Source organism: Eretmochelys imbricata, chromosome 11 (genome assembly GCF_965152235.1).
Source record: "Eretmochelys imbricata isolate rEreImb1 chromosome 11, rEreImb1.hap1, whole genome shotgun sequence".
In the NCBI taxonomy this organism is placed as follows: Eukaryota; Metazoa; Chordata; order Testudines; family Cheloniidae; genus Eretmochelys; species Eretmochelys imbricata.
In genome coordinates, this window is record NC_135582.1 from 74,169,808 (window position 1) to 74,191,438 (window position 21,631).

Genomic DNA, 21,631 nt, shown 5'->3' on the forward strand with positions numbered 1-21,631 from the left:
ACCATCTGGTGATGCAGTGCAGAGTCTGACTTCATCTTTTTGTCATTTCCTTTTAACTGGACACATTCCCAGTATCTTCAGGGTAATTATTTCAACAGTAAGTGGCTCCTGCCCCTCTGTTTTATTACACCCCCTCAGACTAGCCAGGACAATGCTGACAGTGCCAACCATGCCTTGAATCTTAATATGCTACGCACACACTGTCTCGTCCGGTCCAAAGCAGCCAAGCACATGCGTTCATCAAGACTGGAGGGGTGTCAGCTCCTCAGTGTGATGATCTTGAACTTTAGAAAACCTGGAGAAATGCTTCTCTTTCCACTTGTAGCAGACTCTCCAAAAAGTTTGAAAGACAGTTTAATTCTTAACAGACTGGGTGAGTAAAACTCACATGGGTTGGTAGGGGAGGGTTTGCAAACTGGGTGTTAGTGAGCATTTTGGGTAAAACACACATTAGTGCGGAAGAGAAAGTGTAACACTTTTGTACACAGCACACTGTGAATTTCTCATCCTTGTCATGCCCCTCCCCTTTTTTCTTTTTCTCCCTCCACCCATCCTGCCTCCTTTGGGTGAAATTGTTTACAGACCAGATGATGAACCCATGGAAGAGGAGCCTCCCCTGTAGCATTCACCTTTGAACTGGAGTTCTCCTGTTTGTTCGTCTTTGTCTTGAAGCTCTGCCAAGAAGCTTTCTCTTGTTACTCCTGCGTCCTGTCATGGTTTTCTTACAGAATACAGAAGGGACAACCAGGTGTAAAACACAGCAACAGAAAAATCTCTCCATATATATACACACGTATACAGTATATACAGAAAAGGAAAAATGCTGGTGAAGAGCAGCAGTGTTGAAGACAAGCATGTATGCTGGGCACTCTTCTTCTGCTCCTCAATGGAAGCCATAAGGGGAACAAAGCCCATGAAAGTCTTTGGCAAAGTTGTCAATTTTTTTCTAAAAATAATAATTAAAGATTCAACAACACAAAAACAAACAAACTTCATTTAAAACTGGTGCTTAAAGTTTGATTACCCACAATTCAGCAATCTCCGTTTGAACCACTCAACCCATCTTGTAGTTTTGTTTCTTGGATTTTTTTTTAAATGGCTCTCGCCTACCTGTGAGTCGGACATTCTCTTCAAAACCAGAACAAATGCAAGATGGTGTATTTTTAATGGGGAGGGTGGGGGAAAGAGGACTAGTCTATATATATATATATATACACATACACACACACACACATATATATTTAAAAAAAATACAAAAAAAAAAGAGGAAATGGAGCTCAGAAGGAGTCGGCTTTAGTAACTCCAAAGCCATCTGAAGATGAGTTTGTGCCTTTTTTTTTAATTGAGCTGATGGATTTGGTGCAGCTGGATTTTCTGAAGTTTGAGGAACAATGCCTTAAGAAAAAGAACAGCAGCAGTTTGTCAACATATTTCCTCTGGGAAAGCCAAGAACTGCCATCGGGAAGGAAGACTGGTTTGTGCTGGCATGATTACTGGAAGCAGGCATCAGCTGGATAGAGCATCTCCAAAACTGTCTGAAGTTTGGATTTTTTTTGTTTTGTTTTATTGCTGTGGGGAAAAAAATTAAGGTAGTTGCCAAGGAAGTGGCAAATACTGTTGGATCTTTGAAATTCAACCAATATTGAAAACACATTTTCAAACATTTCTCTCTCAGACATTATGTAGAAATTGAATTTACCAATCTGGTTGTTGAAGCATGCAATAGACACAACTGCAGTTTTAAGATTGGAATGCTTTTCATTAAAAGCAACTAGCATGAGATATTGCTTAAATTGTTAGGTGTGTGTGAGTGAGTGTGTGTGTGTGTGTGTGTGTGTGTGTATATATATATATATATATATATATATAAAAATAAAACAAATGTATTCCAAGCTTAAAAATCTGATTCTTATGAATTATTGATAAATATTTATAATGCATTTATATAAAATATATATAATAAATGCAGACTATAAAAGTAGCCATTGAAAGGTCTCTAATGAAAGATTTATTTGTTAATTGGAATGTAAAGGTGCTTTTGGAGAGGGATCTAGTTTGAAACTTGAGCATTTTCAAACTACAGTTTGGAAAGTTTTCAGAACACCAACACATTAGCCACTGGGCAACTACCCTAAACATTTGTATTTTAATTTAAGGTTTTCTAACAAAAAAATGAGTTTTTAAGCAAAGATTATGAATTTCCTGTTAATTTTTATATTGATATTTCACAAAAACCCTAAAGAAGCCTTGTTTGTGTGAATCTTACATTTATTTTACATTGGGCAGTTGTTTTTCTGAATGGTAACAATGTCAACATTTTTCTTCCCTAATCTCATGCATGTACATTACTTTCTGTGGGGATTTTTTTAAGTCTCCTGTACAGTGAGCAGCTTTTCACAGATGTAAGGAACTGTTGCAGATTGTCAGAGTTTATTTTCAGAAAGCGTGCATTTAACTAAAAGAGGGGAATCCAATGGTCTCTTTTGTATGATACCAATGATTGTATATTTCCTCAGTTCTGTGATAGAAGCTGTGTAAAGAAAATAAGGAGTTTTACCTTAAGCATAGTAGTATTACAATGGGTAATGTATCATATCCTCCATGTGGATTGTGGTGAGGATTATATATGGCATTAGTAGCTACCATATTGAAGGCTTGCCAGACACTATTGAGGCAACTAGCATTCACTCACGCACACTAAGCATCTTTCTGAACCACCATTGCTAGAATTGTAATTTTAGTCCTCCAAAGAACTTTTTTTTCAAATTTATTTTTAAGATGAAGTCATTGTTGGGTGAGAGAGTTTTAATCTTCAGCTCCATTGATTTTTTCCCTATTGCCTTTCGGAGCTGGCCCTCAGTATAAGCAGATAATCCTTGAGTTGTGGAGTTAAGTGACTAAAGGAGACCAAATTGACACATGTACCTTTTCAAAGCAGAGTAGGATAGTACAGATCCTTTATCTGAACAACCAAGGGTATTTTTAATTTTTTTTATTATTATGACAACTGACAGGGTCATTTTGTATTAACTTATTTTCCAGTTCTTGATGTAGGTTTTTCATTCCATTCAGAACATACTGAATTCAGGCTTGTGGAAAGAATTTGAAACATACCATACAAGTGAGCAAGCGCAAGAGGGTTCTTTGCTTTGTTTTACAATGCAATTTAAAAAACAGACACTACTGTATTTGAGTTTTTGCTAACCCAAGTACCTTTAAAATTATGAAATGTTTTGGTTATTAGAACTGTCTTCAGCATATTCTAACAGTAAGGTTCAAATATAAAAATGCAAAATATGTGTATGCATTGGTTTTTTAAATGACCACTTTGCTGCTGTGATCTAAAACATAATTTGGCTGTGGAATCCTGTGATTTCATATTTTAAATCATTTACCCATTCATAAATGTTGGCAATATCAACATATACACGATCCTATTTGTATCCAGACCGCCCTAACCCTTTTTTTATTAACAATCTTGGTATCACTTGTGGAAAATATTTGTGTTCCTCTTTCCTTGTGAACAATTGCTGACAGATTGAGTTGATTTCTTTAAAATTAGATGATTGGCAATAGTCTGAAATATTCAGTACACTTCCATCTTGTCACTTTCAAGATGCATTGTTCATTTATTTTAAATCATTTCATTAAGTTATTGCCATCAATGGAAAGACTTACCAAGACTTCACAACTCATCAGTCTACTCCAAAGTCTAGATCACTTGGATTGGCTAAAACCTTACTTGGCTACACTCACTCAACAGGCCATGTCTGGGTGCTCCGTGGCCTGTCTGACCTTGACTGGTGCAGATAGAAGGGAAAGGAGGTCCTTGTTTTGGAGATCCTCGTTTTGGAGACCACCATTTTTTCACCTCTTGAGTTTTTGGCCTCTTCATTTCAGTAGCCTTCTAAGAAAATGTTGTTCAGCCCTGGGTCAGTGAGCATCCAGTCCTGAGGGGAATGCTAGCATACTCTCTGGAGTAGCCACCAAAGAGGTGCATTGCAGGTAGATTAAATGAGCACTCCTTCCCTTTCCTTACTATTTCCCCTCCTGAACCCAAACATGATGCACTTCAGCTCCACCAGCAAGAGACCAGAAGTTGTGCCAGCAACACAGTGCATCACTTTGTAGCCAAGCCTTTGGGGTAGCCCAGTACAATAATAATTTTTTTCTTTTGCCTGTTTGGAAACTAAGCAACATCTTCAAATTGTTTTGCAGAGAAGCGAGTCCCAGTTTGCAGTACACAATTGATCATTTTGTTTTTTACTTTCGATACGAAACATTCCTTTTTTATTAGTCGCAGTCGTGTATTCATTCCATTCTTCCTTTTTGTAAACTTTTTGGGCCCATGTGTTTTATGGGCATTGATATATATAAATATATATATATATATAAATATATATGAATATATTTTTTTAAGTTTCCTACACCTTGAGGTTGCATGGTCTGTAAGGTTGGCATGTCTTTATATTGTCTACAGATTTTGCACGCCAAACTTGGCAGCTTTGAAAAACAAAATTTCCCCTCTCATGGGATTTGCAGAGACAAAGGTTGAGGCAATTTTCTGTCAAACACACACAAAAAAGGAAGGAGAGTGGGGGTGGGGGGAATTGCATCTTACTGAACTTAAGAAATTGTGCTTTTTATTGTAAAAAGATAAATAAAAAGGACTACTTATACATTTCTCATTTTAAGAAGAAAAATTTTATCTAGCACTTGTGACATACCAATAATAGAGTTTATTGTATTTATGTGGAAAACAGTGTTTTAGGGAAACTACACAGAACACACACAGTAAACTGCCTGTGTCATTTTAAAACAAAAATTTGATTGGGTTTTTTCTTTTTGTTGACTTTTTTGTTTTGTTTTTCTCTTCGCTGGGAGGGCGGGGAGTTGGGCTCATTCCTTTAACACATCTAATCATTCATTCTGAGGGGAAAAAAGGATTTTAAAGGGTTAAGTCTTCAGCACAGCTGTTAACTTTTTTAATTACTTTGAAATGTCTCACTAGATTTCACTTTAAACAGTCGTGTACTGTGCAAGCACTGTGGTTTAAAATAAGACTTTACATCAAAAGGAATAAAAATGTTTCTTCATTGTGACGAAGCTGGGCTTGTTCTCAGCTCTGCTTCATGTACTTTGATATTGATGAAAAAGTATCCTATTAAAAGAAAATAAATTAACACTTTTCTGTGCTCCATAGTGGAGGCGCTATTTTCCAATTTATGAGAATGACAAACTTATATATATATAATATATATATATATATATATATATATAAAAAAAAGGGGGGGGGGATGGGTTTGAACATTATTCACCCAAGAGCTTATTACAGATATGTAGTATCAAAGTTGTAACTATATTATATTCTACTTTATACCTATACATGCTCAGTATGATGTCACCATTGGTAGCAGCTACCGGTTTACTCTGTAATTTAGACACAATTTCACTCTTATTGTATGGACCCTACTTTAAGTGATGGTAGCATTCTTTGTGCTAAAATTTTCTGATGGTCCTTTCTTTTACTTGGTGGAGTTGGAATTTTTTTTTCTCATTCTTGTTTTTGTTTTATTTGTTTTTTTGGTTTTGTTTTTTACTGGCCAATGGTGTCTTTCTCCGACAGTACCAATTTCAATTTCAACTTTATTAGGAGTCCAGTATTTTGTACCACATTATGACAACTTGTTATTCTTGTGGTGTAAATAAAAAGAAAAAGTTAATTATAATACCATCTTTGTTTCTGCTAGTGATCTTCTTCATAGCTTATGTCTCCTATTTAATTGCTTGGATCAGTCTTGTTGCCCGACCATCAGAGGCCTCATAACTGTTCGCCTGGTTAAATGTTTTCCAAATATTTCTTGGTCTAACAAAAGAAGTTCTGATATTCTGCTAGCAGTAATAGGTTGATCATTTCAATCTGTAGACATTTAAGCACATTTCTTATTACTAGTGAACTGAATGTAAAATTTCTCTGAGGTCAAACCCACAATTGTCTGCTGTATATCTTAAGAGGTATATACCCCCCAAAAGATGTTAATGAAAATATCTGTATGCGCATCAGTAAGAGACTATACCACTGAGGCAATAAATTAAGCATTTATACTGTGTAAGGACTTCGGAACAATGGATGCCACGGAATGGCACTTGCTGAGTTAGTCTCAAAATGTTAGCCCTGATCCTGCAAGCACTCATACACATGCTTAACTATCCACACATGAGTAGCTCCATTGAGTTCACAGTGCATGAAGTTAAATATGTATGGGTGTTTGCAGGATCAGGGCCTTAATTTTCTCCCAAAACATTTTCAGCTAGAAAGTCTGTCTTTCCAGATGTCTTGTGCAAATCTAAAAGAAGAGGAAAATGAATACAACCAGCATACATGCTACTCAGAAAACTAACTTCTCCCGTTTTAACAAATCATGTGTGTACTGTATGCAAACATACAAACAAGTTGTGTAAACAACTTATATAGACTTACAATAATTTTAAAATTGTTCTTAAAGAAGCCTGCTGCAGCGTTAAAACGTTACAAAAACATTAACTGCCAATAAGGAATGGATGTGCTCTCAAAACCCAAAAAATCTTGCTGAAATTAATGGGCGAAGAGGCAAAAGTGTTTTCCTTTTCCTGGGTATAATGGGGCCATAAGCTATAGTTCTGGGGTTACAGAAGAGATCTGAAACAGAGCAGAAACACAACAAATAGTGTTAAAGGTGGCATTTCTCTAAGACAAAGTTCTGGGAGATGGAGGGCTTCGTTGAAGATGGGGGGAGGGAGTAGATATAGTGTGTCTGAGGTTTTCACAGTTTATGACCCGAAGGTTTATTTTCATACACGAGTGGGTGCTTAACATGTGAGAAGACTTCATTCTGCATCTTTACCACAAACCTATGAAGTTCTTGAAGTTCTTCAATCTTGAAGTACTTGCATGAGAGGAAAGTGATCAGGAACAGCCAGCATGGATTCACCAAGGGAAGGTCATGCCTGACTAATCTAATCGCCTTTTATGATGAGATTACTGGTTCTGTGGATGAAGGGAAAGCAGTGGATGTATTGTTTCTTCACTTTAGCAAAGCTTTTGACACGGTCTCCCACAGTATTCTTGTCAGCAAGTTAAGGAAGTATGGGCTGGATGAATGCACTATAAGGTGGGTAGAAAGCTGGCTAGATTGTCGGGCTCAACGGGTAGTGATCAATGGCTCCATGTCTAGTTGGCAGCCGGTATTTTGGTAAATTGGTGATCAGTATTTTTTTGAGGCAGTTTTGTTTGCAAAAAATGTACAAATATCAGGAAATGGTTTCTTTTGCTCACCTCACCAAGAACACTCTTTTCAGCCTGCATCCTGACCCAAAAACCTTCTTCCCAGGCTTCTTCCAGCATCAGCCACTTTGCTTTCAGCTGCTCCTTTAGCCTGTATCACCCCCAGTCTTTTCTGTCTGTTCTGCTTTCCTTTCCCCCATCTACCCAAAACACTACTCAGCAAAAGTGATCAATGGCTCCATGTCTAGTTGGCAGCCGGTGTCAAGTGGAGTGCCCCAGGGGTCGGTCCTGGGGCCGGTTTTGTTCAATATCTTCATAAATGATCTGGAGGATGGTGTGGATTGCACTCTCAGCAAATTTGCGGACGATACTAAACTGGGAGGAGTGGTAGATATGCTCGAGGGGAGGGATAGGATACAGAAGGACCTAGACAAATTGGAGGATTGGGCCAAAAGAAATCTGATGAGGTTCAATAAAGATAAGTGCAGGGTCCTGCACTTAGGACGGAAGAATCCAATGCACCGCTACAGACTAGGGACCGAATGGCTAGGCAGCAGTTCTGCGGAAAAGGACCTAGGGGTGACAGTGGACGAGAAGCTGGATATGAGTCAGCAGTGTGCCCTTGTTGCCAAGAAGGCCAATGGCATTTTGGGATGTATAAGTAGGGGCATAGCGAGCAGATCGAGGGACGTGATCGTTCCCCTCTATTCGACATTGGTGAAGCCTCATCTGGAGTACTGTGTCCAGTTTTGGGCCCCACACTACAAGAAGGATGTGGATAAATTGGAGAGAGTCCAGCGAAGGGCAACAAAGATGATTAGAGGTCTAGAACACATGACTTATGAGGAGAGGCTGAGGGAGCTGGGATTGTTTAGTCTGCAGAAGAGAAGAATGAGGGGGGATTTGATAGCTGCTTTCAACTACCTGAAAGGGGGTTCCAAAGAGGATGGCTCTAGACTGTTCTCAATGGTAGCAGATGACAGAACGAGGAGTAATGGTCTCAAGTTGCAGTGGGGGAGGTTTAGATTGGATATTAGGAAAAACTTTTTCACTAAGAGGGTGGTGAAACACTGGAATGCGTTACCTAGGGAGGTGGTAGGATCTCCTTCCTTAGAGGTTTTTAAGGTCAGGCTTGACAAAGCCCTGGCTGGGATGATTTAACTGGGAATTGGTCCTGCTTCGAGCAGGGGGTTGGACTAGATGACCTTCAGGGGTCCCTTCCAACCCTGATATTCTATGATTCTATGATTCTAAGTTGCTGGTCTGTTCAGAGGTCAGTCAGCTCATCAATGGACTGGACACATTGTTCCCATTGAAGTCAATTTCTTATCCCCCATTAACTTCAATTGGAGCATAGTTAGACCAACATTAGGTGCTTTTGAAAATCCCACCCATAATTTGTAACCTCATATCCTAGAGGCCATGCTCCAGCGTTAACCTCCTACCTACATACTTTCCCAAACAGGAAGATAGTTAACCCAATTAGGTCATCTTCTGTTCATGACCACATATAGAAACCTAGGAGAAGGAAGATTCTCCTGTCAATGTTCCAAAAAACTATCATGAGATACCATCATCATGCAGCCTTCTGAGGTTATTCTGCATCAGCTACAATAAAACAGTCAGAACACATCATTTCATCACATAAGTGTGAAACATGCCAGAATGAGGCATGAAGCAGGTGATAATGGTGATTATAGATAATGAAAAGCTTCAAAGAGAGCATAATCTATCTCAGAGTTCTCTAGAGTGCCCATCACTGCACTACATAAGTGCCCCCCAGGTAAATTAGATCTGCATGGCAAAGTCCCTAGCAGGCCTTTTGTGGATTCTGCTCTTCCATGGTAGATGAGGCTCTGCTTGGGGTATTCCATGTGCCCGTTCCCTCCCCCAGTAAATTTGGCTCTGGTGGGAGGGTCTTGCAGCGTGGCCCATAAGTGGTCAGGCTCTAGATTAATCTAATCTTCTTGAGAAAATTGTTCCATAGCCCAATCCCATCAATCAAGAATGTCCTCTCTGGTTCTCATGTTTCACCTTGAGCTCTGAAAGATGCATTATCCCAGTGGAGCTGGCTTTAGTGGTGGGTTGTGCATGTAGATGTAGTCATTGGTGGAGCTGGGTGGTAACCTGTTGATGGCCTGGAAGATGAAGACTAAGAGCTAGGCATAGGAGCCAGTGAAGGGTTGACAGCACAGGACTATTGCATTCACAGTGGACCCCTGAAGGTCATCTAGTCCAACCCCCTGCTCGAAGCAGGACCAATTCCCAGTTAAATCATCCTAGCCAGGGCTTTGTCAAGCCTGACCTTAAAAACCTCTAAGGAAGGAGATTCTACCACCTCCCTAGGTAACGCATTCCAGTGTTTCACCACCCTCTTAGTGAAAAAGTTTTTCCTAATATCCAATCTAAACCTCCCCCACTGCAACTTGAGACCATTACTCCTCGTTCTGTCATCTGCTACCACTGAGAACAGTCTAGAGCCATCCTCTTTGGAACCTCTTTGCTGGGGCTTCCGCATTGCAGTCACCTTCACACCCAGATACGGAGAGTTACAGCAGTCCAGTCTGGAGGTTTCTAATGCCTGGATCACTGGGCCCAGGTCTCTGCTGAACAGTAGGGGTGAAGATTCCTGGGGAATTGGAGCCAGGAGAAGGAACTCATCACCACTGAAGCTACCTGCTCTTGTAAGCTTGGTATGAAGTCAAACAGGACCTGGAAGTTTCACAGATGCCCCCAGTGGAAGGTGGAGTGTGGGCATGGAGATTGTAAAATGGCCATTTCTCCGGATAATTTCACTCTCCCCTTCTGACCAGCTTCACTTTGGACTTGTATGGGTTGTTTTTCTGTCAGCTGTTCTTCAGCCAGATGCTGATCTCATCTAGGCATTGTTGTGGCGCTGATTAATCATTGGAACAGGTGTCATCAAGGTGGGGTTGACAGCAAAGTCCATGGACTCCCACCAGCTTTCTACACAGTTTAATGTAGAATGAAGGGCAAGGGGGGGGAGTCTAGATCCTTCTGGGATTCAGCAGGTGCAGCTTTGGGAAAGGAAGACTGGCTCATGCTGCAGAGAATGGCTGGTGCTGTTGTCGTGCTGCCCTGTGAAAGCAACTTTAAGATTGCTACCCAAGTCACCAACTTTCATGATTTTATCAAAAGGCTTGCGATATTATTTGGTGTATTTTCTTAAAGCCCCAGTTCCTGGAATCATGTGACTCTGAGAATTGCATTTTTTGTAAAGTAAGTTTCTGGCCCTCATGATAGTAGGGAAGAGCTTGAAAATGCAACTTCTAAAAGGCTAAACCTGGAAGGCAAATAAAAAAAAAAACAACCCTCAAGTTTATTTAAATCTCATGATTTCTTTTAAAAAGAATCTCTCAATTTCTTGGGGCTCAACTCATTATTTTTGAGGACTTGGGGACAGGCTAGACTTCCACCCCTTGCTGAATTGGAAGTTCACAATCATAACTCAAGTCAGAAAGCCAGAGAAATGCTCAGCTAAGGTAAGGCTTTTGTATATCCAGTTCCCCGCCAGGAACCTCAAATGTCAGAACATTCGAAATTTCACAGGTGAGGTCGTCCATCATGCAAGACAACCACACAACCTTAACTTTATGCTTGAGGATTCCAGTAGGACTGGAAACATTGCCCTACTTTCTGTCCACTTAGAGACCCTGATCTCCATACTGAATGAGCAACATAGACTCTTTAATAAAGGTATCCTTACATCACCCATAAGTGTGAAAGGAAACACCATTCTGAGATGTTCCGATCCTATGGAAATAAGGGTCCTCTAAATCCCTGTCCTTTGTGAATAACAGGGCACCTGGTTTCACTTACTCATCTGCTGGCTCACTTGTCTCTCTGTCCGTCTAACATCGGGAGGAAGGAATGAAGCCTCCTTCACTCTCTTCACCCTCTGTCTCCCCTTGTTGACTGAACACCCACCCAATAGCTGTTAGGCAGCTTTCAGCAAGGAGAGCAAGGGACCAACCTTTTAAATGCTAATGACTTTTCTGGTTTTTCAGTTTTCACCTAAATCAGTAGGATTCTGCCCACTGATGCCTAGAACCTTCCCTGTCATTTTGGAATTGATTGGAAGCTGCATTTGGAAGTTACCGAATCATAGAATTGGAAGGGACCCCGAGAGGTCATCTAGTCCAGTCCCCTGCATTCAGGCAGGACTAAGTATTACCTAGACCATCCCTGACAGGTGTTTGTCCAATCTGCTCTTAAAAATCCCCAATGATCGAGATTCCACAACCTCCCTAGGCAATTTATTCCAGTGCTTAACCACCCTGACAATCAAGAAGTTTTTCCTAATGCCCAACCTAAACCGCCCTCGCTGCAATTTAAGCCCATTGTTTCTTGTTCTATCCTCAGAGGTTATCATGTTACATCCAAACAGACAGAGAAATGAAAACATAAGAACAGCCAGACTGGGTCAAATCAATGGTCCATCTAGCCCAGTATCCTGAATTCCCACAGTGGCCAGGGCCAGGTGCTTCAGAGGGAATGAACAGAACAGGGAATCATCAAGTGATCCATCCAGTCACCCATTCCGAGCTTCTGGCAAAGGGGGGTGAGGAACACTTCAGAGCATGGTTTTGCATCACTGCCCATCCTGCCTAATATTGATGGGCCTATCCTCCATGAATTTATCTAGGTTTTTTTTTAACCGTGTTATATATAGTCTTGGTCTTCACAACCTCCTCTGGCAGAGTTTCATAGGTCGACTGTGTAGAAATTCTTTGTTTTGTTTTAAACCTGCTGCCTATTCATTTCAGTTGGTGACCCCTAGTTCTTGTGTTATGAGAAGGAGTAAATAACGCTTATTTACTTTCTCCACACCAGTCATGATTTTATAGACATCTACCATATCCCCCCTTAGTCATCTCTTTTCCAATCTGAGAAGTCCCAGTCTTATTAACCTGTCATCGTCATACCATTGAGTTGCATGTAGGGCCTGGCGTTGTTTGGCCAATAATGTATTTAAATGTAAAGTGTTATGGGCGTATGCTTCATCTGCATACAGGTCAAAATTAGTTAATCTGAGTTGCCAGGAGATGGTGCTCAAGAAGAGGTAGCGTCATCCTTCGGCATCAAAAAAGCAATTCTTCCTGTGCTGCACATGTGGCTTCCTTTGGGCAGCCGTTTACATCAGCTCCTAACAGAAAGCAGCCCTCCAAAGAAGTGAAAACACACATTTATTTAGTTTTATTTTAGCAAGTGCATGCAGGCAAGAATAGCATCAGACTCGGGGTTCACTATCACGTAGACAATCGGTGAAAAGGCGGGAGTCAGCAATGAAAGGAGCACGAAAAGCCAGCACGCTCTCAAAATCCAACAGCAAGGAAACCAAACCCAGGTCTTAAAGTCACTAAAAAGCATTTTTCAAATATAATTTTAGTTTTTCAGAGTTGGTAAACATTATTCATCCTTTAAAAAAGTCACCTATCTTGCTCTAACTGCAAAGCGGTGTGTAAAGATTAATAGTCATACATTATATGAACCTTGTTATGAGTTCTGATAAAACCCCATTGAGACTGATGAGTGCAAACTCACCTTTCAATTAACATAATGGTAAACATAAGTCCCATCTAAGACAAAAGACACATATGAACCTGCCCAAGGGCTTTTCATAGAATCATAGAATATCAGGGTTGGAAGGGACCCCTGAAGGTCATCTAGTCCAACCCCCTGCTCGAAGCAGGACCAATTCCCAGTTAAATCATCCCAGCCAGGGCTTTGTCAAGCCTGACCTTAAAAACTTCCAAGGAAGGAGATTCCACCACCTCCCTAGGCAACGCATTCCAGTGTTTCACCACCCTCTTAGTGAAAAAGTTTTTCCTAATATCCAATCTAAACCTCCCCCATTGCAACTTGAGACCATTACTCCTCGTTCTGTCATCTGCTACCATTGAGAACAGTCTAGAGCCATCCTCTTTGGAACCCCCTTTCAGGTAGTTGAAAGCAGCTATCAAATCCCCCCTCATTCTTCTCTTCTGCAGGCTAAACAATCCCAGCTCCCTCAGCCTCTCCTCATAAGTCATGTGTTCTAGACCCCTAATCATTTTTGTTGCCCTTCGCTGGACTCTCTCCAATTTATCCACATCCTTCTTGTAGTGTGGGGCCCAAAACTGGACACAGTACTCCAGATGAGGCCTCACCAATGTCGAATAGAGGGGAACGATCACGTCCCTCGATCTGCTCGCTATGCCCCTACTTATACAACCCAAAATGCCATTGGCCTTCTTGGCAACAAGGGCACACTGCTGACTCATATCCAGCTTCTCGTCCACTGTCACCCCTAGGTCCTTTTCCGCAGAACTGCTGCCTAGCCATTCGGTCCCTAGTCTGTAGCGGTGCATTGGATTCTTCCGTCCTAAGTGCAGGACCCTGCACTTATCCTTATTGAACCTCATCAGATTTCTTTTGGCCCAATCCTCCAATTTGTCTAGGTCCTTCTGTATCCTATCCCTCCCCTCGAGCATATCTACCACTCCTCCCAGTTTAGTATCGTCCGCAAATTTGCTGAGAGTGCAATCCACACCATCCTCCAGATCATTTATGAAGATATTGAACAAAACCAGCCCCAGGACCGACCCCTGGGGCACTCCACTTGACACCGGCTGCCAACTAGACATGGAGCCATTGATCACTTTTGCTGAGTAGTGTTTTGGGTAGATGGGGGAAAGGAAAGCAGAACAGACAGAAAAGACTGGGGGTGATACAGGCTAAAGGAGCAGCTGAAAGCAAAGTGGCTGATGCTGGAAGAAGCCTGGGAAGAAGGTTTTTGGGTCAGGATGCAGGCTGAAAAGAGTGTTCTTGGTGAGGTGAGCAAAAGAAACCATTTCCTGATATTTGTACATTTTTTGCAAACAAAACTGCCTCAAAAAAATACTGATCACCAATTTCTCCTCCTAACAGGAACAACCTACTAGATCCTGAATTTTTGGCTAGTCACTTGGGTCAAAAGAGTTAACACCGTTAACACCTGCCAAGTGCAGCAGAGATGCTGTTAACAATGTGCGGGCACAGATGCTATTTAGAGTGGCATGGTGTGACAAATTGTGCCCTCGCTTGGGATCCTTAACGAGAATTACCATCTTTGGGTATACATATTTGCAGCAACATGTTTGCGAATACAAAACTGTGTATTCAAAAGGGGAGTTCCCTTGCAATGTGTTTGTAAACTCCAGGGCATACACCCTGCTGGGGAATGTACTAATTTAATTGTGTATGTACTGTTGAGTGTCTACAAACACACATGCATCTCCAATCCATACCTGCCAAACCTTGACTAAAAGACCTTGTACCTGATGCTCCTCTGTTCCAGTTTGACTGCATGGATGTGAAACTGGCGTGCCTGTCCTTTTGACTCCTGCTTTCAGGAGGAATGAACTAAACACCACTGGCACCAGAGCTGGGATTTCAGCATGAAATAAAATATTTCAATAATTGCTTGTTTAGCCATGGAATTTTTATAGCCAGAAATCTATTAGTCCCAAAGAAAATAGTGTTGTGCCATAATTAATGTACCACAAAATATTTACAGTAGTTCCCAGCATGCCTGTTATCTCCATTGCCTTGTGTTTCGACAATACTGAGTTAAGGGAGACTATTTAGATTGAAGAAAAGTCCTAGCTATTTTAGCTTGCTGCTGCTTGAAAATGACTAGGAGCTCTGAAAAAGATTGGGGGCAGTGGTGGATAATCAGCTGAACATGGTGGTCAAAAGGGCTAATGCGATGCTTGGATGCGTAAATAGAGGAATCTTGAGCAGGAGGAGAGAAATTATTTTCTCTCTTTATTTGGCACTGGTGCAATTGCTGCTGGAAAACTGTCTCCGCAATTCAAGGAGGATATTGATACATTGGAGTGGGTTCCAAGAAGAGCCACAAGAATGATTAAAGGATTAGAAACCATGTCTTATAGTGATAGACTCAATGAGCTCAATCTATCTAACTTAAGAAAGAGAAGTTTAAGGGATGACTTGACTATAGTCTAAAAGTACTCCCATGGGAACAAATATTTAATAATGGGCTTGTCAATCTAGTAGAGAAAGGTATAATGTGATCCAGTGGTGGGAAGCTGAAGCTAGACAAATTGAGACTGGAAATTATGTGTACATTTTTAACAGTGAGCATAATTAGTCACTGGAATAATTTACAAAGGGTTGTGGTGGATTCTCAATCCCTGACCATTTTTAAATCAAGATTGGATGTTTCTATAAAAGATCTGCTCTAGTTTGGGGCAGTGCTGTGGCCTGTGCTGTGCAGGAGCTGAGGCGAGATGTTCACAATGGTCCCTTCTGACCTTGAAATCTATGACTCTAGTCCTGCAGGGAGGAGGTTTACTTCCTTGTTGGCTTTATGTAGCAGTTTTTATGGGCGGGGGGGAGGGGGGGGGAGAGTTGGTTTCGATCTGGTTAAAAAATCAAGACCCAAGGGTTGGTCCTGGGGCTGGTTTTGTTCAATATCTTCATTAATGATCTGGAGGATGATGTGGATTGCACCCTCAGCAAATTTGCGGATGACACTAAACTGGGAGGAGTGGTAGATATACTGGAGGGTAGGGATAGGATACAGAGGGACCTAGACAAATTGGAGGATTGGGCCAAAAGAAATCTGATGAGGTTCAACAAGGACAAGTGAAGAGTCCTGCACTTAGGACAGAAGAATCTAATGCGCCGCTACAGACTAGGGACCAAATGGCTAGGCAGCAGTTCTGCAGACAAGGACCTAGGGTGACAGTGGACGAGAAGCTGGATATGAGTCAACAGTGTGCCTTTGTTGCCAAGAAGGCCAATGGCATTTTGGGGCGTATAAGTAGGGGCATTGCCAGCAGATCGAGGGACCTGATCGTTCTCCTCTATTCGACAGTGATGAGGCCTCATCTGGAGTACTGTGTCCAGTTTGGGGCTCCACACATGTGGAGAAATTGGAGAGAGTCCAGCGAAGGGCAACAAAAATGATTAGGGGTCTGGAACACATGACTTATGAGGAGAGGCTGAGGGAACTGGAATTGTTTAGTCTACGGAAGAGAAGACTGAGGGGGGATTTGATAGCTGCTTTCAACTACCTGAAGGGGGGATCCAAAGAGGATGGATCTAGACTATTCTCAGTGATAGCAGATGACAAGACAAGGAGTAATGGTCTCAAATTGCAGTGGGGGAGATTTAGGTTGGATATTAGGAAAAACTTTTTCACTAGGAGGGTGGTGAAACACTGGAATGCGTTACCTAGGGAGGTGGTGGAATCCCCTTCCATAGAAGTTTTTAAGGTCAGGCTTGACAAAGCCCTGGCTGGGATGATTTAGTTGGGATTGGCCCTGCTCTGGGCAGGGGGTTGGACTAGATGACCTCCAGAGGTCCCTTCCAACTCTGATATTCTATGAGTCTATGACTTTGCTTTAAATGAGTGTTTTTGTAGCAACATTACAAGGAGAGAACAATAGCCAGGTCCAATGCTAAGTCCAATACAGAATATGTATGAAGGGGGCCTTTGTTAAGGCAGTGCCAACGGTGTCCTGTTTTCAGGCTGAGATGTGGGCCTCTGTTGAGTGCAAGCTTTCCGTCAGCAACAGTGCCTGCCTGACCCCCTTGTGGTATGCTCTAAAGCGCACTCAGACAGCTAGGGATTTGTAGTGGGGTGTTCACCCCACACCAGCCTTGAAAGGGTTTATGAGGCTGCAAAGGGGGCCAATTAGCTCAATAGGCCACCCCTGAGGGGAATTAAGATGAATAAGCAACCCCTGAGTGGGACTAGAGCCCAGTGGAGAAGGCCCAGGTGGGGCTATGATAAAGCCAGGAAGTTGACAGCAGAAGGGGAAGTGACTGCAGGCTTCATAGAGTCATAGAATATCAGGGCTGGAAGGGACCTCAGGAGGTCATCTAGTCCAACCCCCTGCTCAAAGCAGGACCAATCCCTGACTAAATCATCCCAGCCAGGGTTTTGTCAAGCCTGACCTTAAAAACCTCAAAGGAAGGAGATTCCACCATCTCCCTGGGTAACACATTCCAGTGTTTCACCACCCTCCTAGTGAAAATTTTTTTCCTAATATCCAACCTAAATCTCCCCCACTGCAACTTGAGACCATTACTCCTTGTTCAGCAGTCCCTCTTGGGGCATTAGGGAGTGAGATGAAGCTCTGAGATCCTGGCCTTGAGGGAAGGGCATACCTAGAGGAGACAAACAGGAAGGTACACAGGGAAATAGCAACAGGGTCGGGGAATAAGCAGACCATGACTGCTGGACTGAGGCCTTTCTGCTGAAAGCTGGAGTAGTGGGCAGACCCGAGTTCCCCTACCAGCCACTGGAGAAGTGGCACAGTGGAATTGGAGACTGCCTGGGATGGTTCATCTTGTGGGACTTTGATACCCCAGAAGGGGAGGACTATAGTGACCTGGCTGGAGGGCCAAGTTACGAAGAGAGAGCACCCCGAGTTGCACGACGGGGTGTGGCAAGGTGTACGAACAAGCAGCGGAAGTGGGTATCAGACACGAGTGGAGCTAAGCCCCAGGGCAGCCAGGGGGAGATGCCCTAGTGGTGGGTGGACCCCTGACAGGAATGTATGCATCCCCCATGCCTGGCCGCTATGGTTAGAATGTAAGCAAGAACTGCAAGACTGCCCCACATTGCAGCTTGTTTTCCAACCTAGGATCAGGGAATGTTTGCTGACTGGCTGCAGGCAGACAGTGAAGGAAGGGATCGTCTATTGTGCCAAGCAGAAGGCTGTCCTTTGGGTAGTCCAGACCCTTTAACAGAGGGTGGGGGTGCAGGTCTGGGAGGGAGTTAGGGTGGGGGAGGGGGTTCTGACCTGGAGCAGAGGGCTGGGGTGCAGGTGTGGGTGCGGGGTCTGGGAGGGAGTTAGGGTGCGGGAGGGGATTCTGACCTGGGGCAGGGGGTTTGGGTTGCGGGCTCCCACTGGGCGGCTCTTACCTCAGGTGGCTCCCAGTCGGTGGCACAGCGGGACTAAGGAAGGCTCCCTGCCTGCCCTGGCTCCATGCTGCTCCCAGAAGTGGCCAGCATGTCCGGCCCCTAGGTGGAGGCGTGGCCAGGCAGCTCTGTGCACTATCTGCAGGCGCTATCCCTGCAGCGCCCATTGGCCATGGTTCCCGGCCAATGGGCGCTGGGGGCAGGGGCAGCATGCAAAGCTTCCCTGACCGCCCCTGCGCCTAGGGGCTGGACATTCTAGCCACTTCCACGGAGCTGCACAAAGCCAGGGCAGGCAGGGGGCCTGACTTAGCCCCGCTGAGCTATCGACGTTACTTTTAACGGCCTGGGGAACGGTTTGTCAAAAACCGGACGCCTGGCAACCCTAGAAGAGAGACAAATTCCAGCCTATACGCACAAGGTGTGGGGAAAAAATCATACCCAATTGGCTGATTATGCATGTCCAGCCAGAGGCACACAGTGTAATAGATACCCAAAATATGGACATTTTGCAGCTGTTTACCAGATGAAAGCAGTCAGTGAGTTGACTCATATGACAATCAATAGCCATTGTTTCTAGGATGTATCATTTGTGATGACATAGAGCCTGCCTGGAGAGTGAAACTGAATATTCAAGGAAAGACCATTGACTTTAAAATTGACTCAGGGGCTGATGTCACAGTCATCTCAGAAGGGACATATGGTAACCTTCAACCCCTTCCTGGAGCTAAAATCACCTGAGACAGTTCTGATTTGCCCTGGAGGTATTCTGAATTGTATGGGCCAGTTCACCACAGAAACAACTTACAAAGATGAAAGCTATGTATTCAGACTGCATGGGGTCAAAAGACCACAGACCAACAACCTTCTCAACCCCAGTGAGGCAGCCATCATGGGCCTAGCTAGAAAGGTGGAAGAACTCAATGGAATATTTGGTGATATTGGACTTTTGAAAGGAGATCCAGTACAAATAACCTTAAAAGACAATGCTGACCCAGGCAGTGTACATACACATTGCAGGATTCCTATCCCGTTTCTTCATAAAGTGGGAATTGTGTTAAAGTGAATAGAATGGATTGGCATATTTACAAAAATCTGAGCCAACAGCATGGTGTGCCCCAGTGGTACCAGTTATAAAGAAAAACGTAAAAATATGTTATCTGTGTGGATTGAAGACATTGTGAGAGAAAAAATATATCCTCCCAACACTGGATGAAATCCTCCCCAACGTGAAAGGAGCTACAGTATTCTCCAAGCTGGATGCTTTGAGTAGATTCTGGCAAATTCCTATAGCTAAGGTTCTACCAAATTCACAGTCCATTTTGGTCAATTTCATGGTGCTAGGATATTAAAAATCATGAAGTTCATGATTTCAGCTATTTCAATCTGAAATTTCATGATGTTGTAATTGTAGGGGTCCTGACCCAAAAAGGAGTTGGGGGGATTTGCAGTTATTGGGGGGGAGGTGCGGTGCTGCTACCCTTCCTTCTGTGCCGCTGTTGGCGGGGGTGCTGCCTCCAGAGCTGGGCGGCTGGAGAGCGGCGGCTGCTGGCCGGGAGCCCAGCTCTGAAGGCAGAGCCGCCGCCAGCAGCAGCGCAGAAGGAAGGATGGCCTGGTCTGGAATTGCTACTCTTACTTCTGTGGTGGGGTGCTGCTTCACAGCTGGGTGCCCGGCCAACCGATGCCACTCTCCGGCAGCCCAACTCTGAAGGCAGCAATGCAGAAGTAAGGGTGGAAATACTGCGATCTCCTTAAAATAACCTTGTGACCCCCTTGCAACTCTCTTTTGGGTCAGGAACCCCAATTTGAGAAACTCTGATCTCCCCTGTGAAATCAGTATAGTATAGGGTAAAAGCAAACAAAAGACCAGATTTCACAGGGGGAGATCAGATTTCATGATCCATGACATGTTTTTCATGGCTTTGAATTTGATAGGGCCCAACCTATAGCCAAAGAAAGTGCTAAACCGACTACATTTAGCACATCCTTTGGGAAATCTTGCTTTCGAAGGTCACCTTTTGGGATTAGTAGTACACCAGAAACTTTCCAGGGAAAGATGGTAGAACCGTGAATGAACACAAATGGAATTGTGATACATGTATTTTCAATACCAGAACACAACAAAACTCTCAACAAAGTCCTAAGCCTAATCAGTCAGTCTGGACTGAAGCTAAACAAGGGAAAATGTGTGTTCTGCCTAACCCAAATCAAGCTGGAATAAAGATGGAAACAGTCCTAGCCCTGAGAAAGTCATAGCAATTCAAGAATTCAATGCACCAACTAACGTACTAGAAGTGAGGCGTGTGCTGGGAATGGGAAATTACCTTGGTGGATACCTACAAGTGACAGATCCACTGAATGAACTGTGAAAGTCCAACATATCTTGGCTATGGGGAGTGGGGGGCAAATCAAGAAATTGCCTTCAGAAAAGTAAAAGAAATGATCTCAACAACTCCAGTTCTCAAGTCCTATGATGTGCACAAAGCCACAATGGTCAGTGTGCATGCCAGCAACTCTGGCGTAGGTGGTGTATTGTCACAGTGTGGCTCTGAGTGGAAGCCAGTGGCATTTTGCTCTTGCACACTCACAGAATCAGAAAAATATGTAGAGTATGACATTCTGTATCTTGGGGGAGCACCCTGTAACCCCTATGCTCCTTATTTATATATAATAGTGATATTGCATATAAAGTAGGCTATGTGAGGTATCGGGAGAAGGATTATAGAATCATAGAACTGGAAGGGATCTCAAGAGGTCATCTAGTCCAGTCCCCTGCACTCAAGGCAGGACTAAGTATTATCTAGAAGCATAGAATCATAGAATATCAGGGTTGGAAGGGACCTCAGGAGGTCATCTAGTCCAACCCCCTGCTCAAAGCAGGACCAATCCCTAACTAAATCATCCCAGCCAGGGCTTTGTCAAGCCCGATCTTAAAAACCTCAAAGGAAAGAGATTCCACCACCTCCCTAGGTAACACATTCCAGTGCTTCACCACCCTCCTATGGAAAAAGTTTTTCCTAATATCCAACCTAAATCTCCCCCACTGCAACTTGAGACCATTACTTCTTGTTCTGTCATCTGCTACCACTGAGAACAGTCTAGAGCCATCCTCTTTGGAACCCCCTTTCAGGTAGTTGAAAGCAGCTATCAAATCCCCCCTCAGTCTTCTCTTCCGTAGACAAAACAATCGCAGTTCCCTCAGCCTCTCCTCATAAGTCATGTGTTCCAGTCCCCTAATCATTTTTGTTGCCCTCCGCTGGACTCTTTCCAATTTTTCCACATCCTTCTTGTAGTGTGGGGCCCAAAACTGGACACAGTGCTCCAGATGAGGCCTCACCAATGTCGAATAGAGGGGAACGATCACGTCCCTCGATCTGGTGGCAATGCCCCTACTTATACATTCCAAAATGCCATTGGCCTTCTTGGCAACA

At 43.2% G+C, this 21,631-nt stretch overlaps 1 protein-coding gene and 1 pseudogene across 12 annotated transcripts in view; both read left to right on the forward strand.

Moving 5' to 3' along the window:
* Positions 1 to 5,734, forward strand: part of HDAC4 (histone deacetylase 4) — a 474,722-nt gene extending 468,988 nt beyond the window's left edge. For all 12 annotated transcript variants that reach the window (XM_077830169.1, XM_077830172.1, XM_077830164.1 and 9 more), the window contains one exon: positions 583 to 5,734. In XM_077830169.1, coding sequence (XP_077686295.1) covers positions 583 to 622 — 40 coding nt within the window. In that variant the 3' untranslated portion in view covers positions 623 to 5,734. The remainder of the gene's footprint in view (positions 1 to 582) is intronic.
* Positions 4,530 to 5,827, forward strand: LOC144271877 (uncharacterized; annotated as a pseudogene).
* The last annotated feature ends 15,804 nt before the right edge of the window (positions 5,828 to 21,631 follow it).